Source organism: Protopterus annectens, chromosome 4.part1, assembly GCF_019279795.1.
Source record: "Protopterus annectens isolate FY-2018-M chromosome 4.part1, PAN1.0, whole genome shotgun sequence".
NCBI classification, from domain to species: Eukaryota; Metazoa; Chordata; order Ceratodontiformes; family Protopteridae; genus Protopterus; species Protopterus annectens.
In genome coordinates, this window is record NC_056734.1 from 145,411,681 (window position 1) to 145,419,308 (window position 7,628).

The 7,628-nt window shown below is 40.0% G+C and overlaps 1 protein-coding gene across 1 annotated transcript in view; it reads left to right on the forward strand.

Moving 5' to 3' along the window:
* Positions 1-7,628, forward strand: part of LOC122801189 (collagen alpha-4(IV) chain-like) — a 1,621,248-nt gene that overhangs the window by 731,639 nt on the left and 881,981 nt on the right. The window contains exon 16 of the mRNA XM_044070748.1: positions 567-611. Within this exon, the coding sequence (XP_043926683.1) occupies positions 567-611 (45 nt within the window). The remainder of the gene's footprint in view (positions 1-566; positions 612-7,628) is intronic.

The window sequence follows — 7,628 nt, forward strand, 5'->3', positions numbered from 1 at the left end:
TTTCCTTAACCCAATTCAAGCATAACTTAGACAAGTGGATGGAAATCAGAAATTTACCCCTGGTCTGGCACCTATGTCTCTAATAGATAGATGCTGCCTATAACTGCTTGACTACCTATGCCCATGACTACATATAACCCATAAAACAACCTGCCAGATACATTTACAAAGCAAGGCTAAGCTTAAAAAGACCCCCCCACCAGAATCATTATCTTGGTAATCACCAATGAACCTATGATCCTCTGCCAATAAAGAGCAGACGTAATGTAAGCAAAGTTTTTAAATTTCATATTGCATACTGACAGTATTCAGAAATGCATACAGTGTTCACTATTAAATTATTGTCAGTGTTTAAATATGTCATAAATGATAAAAAAGCTGCTTAACTGTGTATACTGCCGATTAGTTCAAGATATTAAACACAAATGCGTCCAATATTGAAGTTGTACGTATATTGAATTGTAGATTGCAGTGAATCCTTGTATGACATGCTACTTCTTATTTCATTTATGATTTAACCATATAAGTTTTAGTGACTGTATTTGTCTTCTCTCTTTTTCTCACAGGGTGATCCTGGCCTTCCTGGTCTTCCTGGCATTGAAGGAAGGAAGGTAACTACATACACTTCTGTGAGCTATTGGTACAAAGCTTTTGTGGTTGCATTTTTATATTTTTATAGTAAGGATATTTGTTTAATTCTGTCAGATTGTGCACTAAACTTGTGGAATTATTATGTTGCCAGCATTACTAATGAAATGTACTCATATTCTTTAAACACAGCAGAAAATCTGTAGCAACAGTACAGTTTATCTAATGTAGACCATTTAATTTTTTAATGTGCTAGCATTTATTATCACACAACTGAAATAAAAAAGAAACTGTCTTTTAGTGCAGTGTAGAAAATATAAAATCATTTTTTGCAGTCTTTTAACACAGCTTACGTTTTTCCTGTGGACTTGCTTACCTTCCTTTTTAGTATAGCAGTGAGGATCCCCACCTTTCATGTGGGAGACTGGGGTTTGATTCCCTTATAGGGAGCAAATGCCCTTGGTAGGTGCTGGTATAATGGTTGAGGTGTTTACCTCACAGACACCATGGTAAAAGGTTTGATTCTCATCTTTAAAAGAAATTGTGTAGGCTTAAAATGGCCCATAAGGCTCAAAGTCTCTCTGCTTCCTTACTTTCCCTATGAATACATACTCATTCAGTTAAAACTGGGCCAAAGCATTTTAATATATACCTATGAACCTTAACTTTTGAGAAGTCTACCACCCTGTGTAAATCTGAAATTCACCCCTGGTCTGGCACCTATGTCTCTGATGGACAAAGGCACTCAGTTAATCACCCCCAATATAAATCAAATCTGTGGGTCACATTTGGGTTGAAAATCTAGGCTATATACACCTATAGACCTAAAATGTGGTATACAGAATTATGTAAGTTTTTACAGCATTTACTGCAGATTTTCCAAACATTTTCAAGTATTGCTGTAAATTATACAAATGTTTATAATCAAATGGATATGGAAAACAATGTAGAACAAAAGAAAATATAACAAAAAAAAATGCCTGTCTTGAGAATGTATTAAATGTTTTCTTTCAGACAAAAACATCTGAGATATGATTTTTCTAGTCTTGGTCCTTGGAATCTCATGTACTTGTCTAATGAACAGATCTGTGAGGAAGGATGGATGTCAAAAGGAATAGTGGGTGGGTTTGGTGCAATAGTTAAGGCCTTCACCTTATATACACAAAGCACAGGGTTTGATTCTGACCGTGGGTTATTGGCCAGGCATAAAATGGCCCTTCAGGTCAGTTAGCCTAGTATTCACCAATGATTAATAACTAGTACGTGCTTCATCTGTAAACTGAAGTGTAGGCAAAAACTTTTACATGGTAATAAAATCTATGTTGTTCACCACCACCAGCCTAACATTAAAATGTATTAATATAAAGTGATATATATATATATATATATATATATATATATATATATATATATATATATATATGTATGTATATGTAGATATATATATATATATATATATATATATATATATGTATGTATATATATATACATATATATATATATATATATATATATATATATATATATATATATATATATATATATATATATATATATATATATATATATATATATATATATATATATATATATATATATATTTATATATATATATATATATATATATATATATATATATATATATATATATATATATATATATATGTATATATATATATATATATATATATATATATATGATATACTCTATAATGGGTCTAATGAGTGCCGAGTAGAGGGGAACAATGACCTCTTTTTTCCTGGATGAGAACCCTTTTATGATGAGGTGTGCCACGTAGATGGACTTCCTGACTACTGTGGCTATGTGACTATCAAAGGAGAGACTACTGTCCACCTGGGTCCCAAGGACTCTTATCACACATTCAATGTTAAGTAGATTGCTGCCTATGTGGTAGTTCATGGGTACAGAATTTTTACCAAAGGGGATGACACTGCACTTTTTGGCATTGAGCTTGAGGCCATGGCTCTGACACCAGGCATCTGTCTCAGCGAAGCCCTTCTGTAGGATGTCCTCATCATTTGGGGACTTGACTATGGCTCCTAGTTTGCAGTCATCTTTGAACTTCATTGGCCAGAGGCCTTCTGTGTTAGCCTGTACTTCAGAGAAATAGATACCAAACAGGAGAGGTCCCAGGATGGAACCCTGTGGTACTCCACTTGTCATTGCTTTGAGGTCAGATTTGGAGTCTGCAACTTTTACAGTGTGCGTTCTGTCAGTGAGCCAGTTGGCAACCCATCTTGTGACGTATGGATTTATACCTAGTTTAGTGAGTTTAGCTATAATTCCAGAATGGGGGATGGTGTTGAAAGCCTTGGTGAGGTCAAGATAGGCTGTGTGAACCACCTTACCCTCATCTACGGCTTTGGTGACTGCCTTAAAGAAGTCAATCAGGTTCAGGAGGCATGATCTGCCTTTCACAAACCCGAACTGGGTGGGATGTCTTTGTTTATGAGTTCCTTGATGATACGTTCCATGGCCTTGCAGACCAGGCTCATCAGGCTAATAGGGCGATAGTTCCCAGGATCAGTGGTGGCTCTCCCTTTGTGGAGTGGGATAACTGTTGCTGCATGCCATTCAGTGGGCACAAAGCCTGATGCAAGGCTATTATTGAACATGGTGCTTAAGTGGGGAGCCAGTTTGTTTTGAAGTTCGTGTAAAATGCAGCCTGGGATGTTGTCTGGTCCCATGGATGCTGTGTTTTTGGCTTTAGAGTGCAGCTTTTACCTGCGTAGTTGTGATTACAGGGACTCTGCATTCTTCCTGTATAGATATGGGCCCTTTAGGGGGTGAGAGGGGGGGTAAAGTTAGCCTTGAACCTATCTGCCAGGATGTTGGCAATATCAGTTGGTTCTGTAATTTTCGTGCCTTTGTGCTGTAACTCAGAGCAGATCTGGGTGTTGCCCTCGAGATTCTTGACATAGCTATAGAATGCTCTGTGGTTGTCCTTAGAATTAGTGGCAATTTTGTTTTCGTAGCTAGCTCTGGAGGATCTTATAAGGGATCTCAGCTTCTTACTGAGACTGACCAGGGAGCTCCTCCACTCATGGAATTTTACTCTCTTTTGCAACAGTTTCTTCTTTCTGTTGTACAGTTTGTTTATGGCAGGGGACCACCAGATTGGCTTCCTTTTTTTGGAGGATAGCATCTTGGTGCTGTTTGGGATAGCACGATCCATGCACTCGTGTAAGTGCTTATAGAGTGCATTTGTGTAGGATTCAGCAGTTGTAACTGTATTGTCCATCTGCATGGGTGTCATGAAGTTCACCACTTCTGTCTTAAGAAGCATAAAGTTGGCTTTGAAGAAATTTTTTACCATGGTTTCCTTAATGGGGGGTGGGGGCGGGATGTGGATATCAAGGGTGATTAGCTTATGGTCGGATCGGACCAACGAGGAGTTGACTTCAGGTAAGGAACACCGATCACTCATGTTGGTAATGACTAGGTCTAGGATATTGTTGCCCCTGGTGGGGGTGTGGATAAGTTGCTCCAGGGCATTGGAATTTATGAATTCCAGAAAGCGTTGAGCTAAGGAGTTGGTACACGAGTAGTTTTCCCAGTTAATGGTGAGGTAGTTGAAGTCGCCCATTATTAGGGTGTTTGGTTGAACCCTAGTATTTTCCAGTACATCAAGAAAAGAGGAGTGGGAATCCTGGGGCATGGTGGAGGATCTGTAGCAAGCTACAATTTGGATTGTAGTTTTGCCCAGAGTTAGTTGCACTTGGATAACCTCGGATGCATTATGCTGAGCAACTAACCTGGAGGTTTGGATATCCTTAATGAATATGAACACACCTCCGCCTTTAGTGTTTCAGTCCAGGTTACATGGCCGAAAAGTGTGGTATGAGTTATAGCCTGATAGTGCAGGGGTGCTCTCTGGAGCCTTGAACCAGTTCTCAGTCACTGCACAGATATCGATGTTCTCCATCTTAAGGAGTGCCTCGAGTGAGTGCATTTTGAGATTTAGACTTCTAGCATTGAGTAGCATTACCCTCAGTTTTTGCTTGTCTGTTCCTGTTACGGTGGTGAATTTGTTATTTGAACCTTGCCTAAAAAAGCCACTATAGCCTTAGCCAGTATCCAGAATCCCAGGGGCAACAGGTGCAGGCCATCTGTGGCAAAGCATCGTGGTCTGTCGACCATGTCATCCCAAGCAGACAGATACTGGATCCCCTTAGAATGACACCAGGAGCTTAGCCAATTGTTGAAGTCAATCATTTTGTCCTTGTACTGCTGAATCATTCGGGGCGAAGGCAGAATGCTACTCAAGGCTAGGGTCATACCTGCCTGGTCTACAAGATTGGAGAGCTCTTCCATGTCTCTTTTCATGTAGTCAAGGGAGGTACATCTCAAGTCATTCATACTAACAGGGACAATGACAGAGTCATATTTGTACTTGTTGTAGAGTGACCTGAGTGCGTGGGTTATGTGGCGGATCCTGGCACTTGACAGGCAGCTGACAGTAACCTTCTCCTTGTTTAGCCTGGTGAGTGGGACATCAGTGTGCCTGACTATAGAGTCACCTATGACTAGTGTGTTGGGTACATTGTTTTGCCTTATTGGCTGTGGTTGAGTGGCACACTGAGTCTGTGGGCTATGTGTCATTTGGGCTGTGTTGGGGGGATGGATATTGCTTGTGTTTCTACTTTGGAGGTCTCTGTTGCTAAGACAGATTATTATTGAGAGCCTCTGCAAATGTTTTTGTGTTACTATGTGTGGATTTTGGTGGTGCAGATTTAGTGAGACTATGTGATGAGTGTGGTGTGGTGCAAATGTTTACCTTCTCCTCATGACTGTCAAGTTCAGTCTTGGTTGGAGAGAGTTTTACCTCCAGTTTGGCTAGATAAGTGCATCTCTCACAGGTTGTAGTGTTGGCTGGTAGGAGGAGAGGGTTGTCTGTGTACATGAGGCAATTTCTACATTTCCTCAAGATGCCCAGATTCATCAGATAGACAGGAGAGAACACTGGGAGCTGACCCTTGGACATGCCTGAATAAAAAACAATTTTCCTCTAGATAAAGTGAGAAAAGTGAGTACAAGAGCTGTTTTTCTCTAAGCAAGTGAGAAAAGTAAGTACAAAGACTGTTTTCCTCTAGATAATGAGGAAGATTGAGTGCTATAGTAATTAGTAGCTTATTTAGTGCTTACAAGTTCTGAACAAGTGCTGAGCATGAATAAGCAAATTTAAGTGCTAAAACTAAGAATCAGTATCTGCACTAGACGAGTTCCCTATCTTCTGCTTTTAATATGCACCTACCCAATAGAGTATTAAGATCAAACAATCAAAACCTACTCAAAGTACATAAACCTACACATCCTCCAGGCAAAAACCTTCTCTCCTTCAACCTAGCTCGCCTCTGGAACTCCCTTCCCCCACTCATCCGCACCACCTCTAATCACACTGCTTTCAAAAAATCCCTTCATACACACCTGACATCACATTGGGAATGCTCCTGCTCCCACCCTACATAACCACTCTTCACCTACTCCAGGCTCTGCTCACATCTTTAATCAACCAGACAAGTCCATATAAATAATTGACTCCATATCCCTCCTCTTCCCCCACTTCTTCAAGTCATTGTACCTCCTCTTCCTTTCTAGTAACCTGTTCTCTTAATCTACTCTGCATAAACGGATAAGCTCATGTTAAATAGTCAATTCATTTTCCTGCAATGTATTTTAAATGCACACTTGCTGTACTACTTGATATTGCTTTATCTTTAACTGCTGTACCTATTGTTAAACTTTGTATCTAAGAATGTATGTTCAAAATTACAAAAATATATTTTTTGGAGCTTTTCTCCCCAGGACTCCATTGAAAACGGGTTCATTATGGCCCAATGGACTATCCTGGTAAACCAACTACAATAAATAAAAAATAAATAAATAAATTGAGAGAGATGGAAGAGATTGCCCAAACAGCCAGTAACTACAATTTCTGGGCCAGAACCACTCCTTATGTGGTAGACAGGTTACCTAGTGCTTACCAATCCCACTGATAAACTAAAAGGATTCCCTCCAACACAGAAAGGCTTGGGGGGTGGGGGGGCTCAGAAGCTTACATAAAGTCCTGGATACAGCAAATCTGTATCCGGAACAGTAGTTACAGGAAAGGTAGGAAACAGGCTTACAGTTTTTTTTTTTTTACAGAAAAGTAGCAAAAACAGTAGTAAAAACAATTAACATGCAGTGCAAGCTAGCACACTTGAGTATGTAGCAATATTAGACCAAACACAGTTTAAAAAATGCAATTAAATTAAAAAGGACTAAAAGCAAGTGCAGAAAGAGTTTATTAGGTAGAATGTGGTAAAGAGATGGGACTGGGGGAGTGTCCCAGATCAAATCTACAGTGGGGCGGGCAACTGCAAAAGCAACTGCAATTGTATACTTATAGGCCAAAGCACTGCTCCAGTGGCACCTGTACAGGCTGGGCAGGACAACAGACTGAAGTCATTACCTATTCAGTGTCCGAGGATAGTGATGGCATAGAGATGAAGTCACAATCAGACAACATACAGGAATTGACTGTCTACCTCATGGGTTGCCATAGTTAGATAACGCAACACACAGGTATTATCTGTCACCCTCTTTGTTGGACCATCACTCTTTGATCAGGGTGAAGGTATGATCTTGACCACACCAGAAATACTAGCTTTAGTGCAAGAGCAGAGGAGCACCCTGCCTCAGATGTGGATACCCAACATACAGCAGTCTAGTAGGGGTGCCAATGTCATCACATGCCATAGCCAGTACCTAATACTTGTGTGGCGCTATGGCTGAATCCACAGATGTAGAGACCTGTCATTTGGGCATAATCTGCCACTGCCCATCCTATTGTGGATATAACTGGTGTGGTGCATGTCTTATGTAAAGATATTATCCATCATTACCAGTGTCTTGGTGAGGCCAGTGAGTCCAGGGATAATGACATGCTTGGACTCATGAGGGATAGATTTGCAAAAATATTACCATATCCTCTTCAGTTCAGTGGATGGCAAACACCACCATCAGTGCTGTGTCA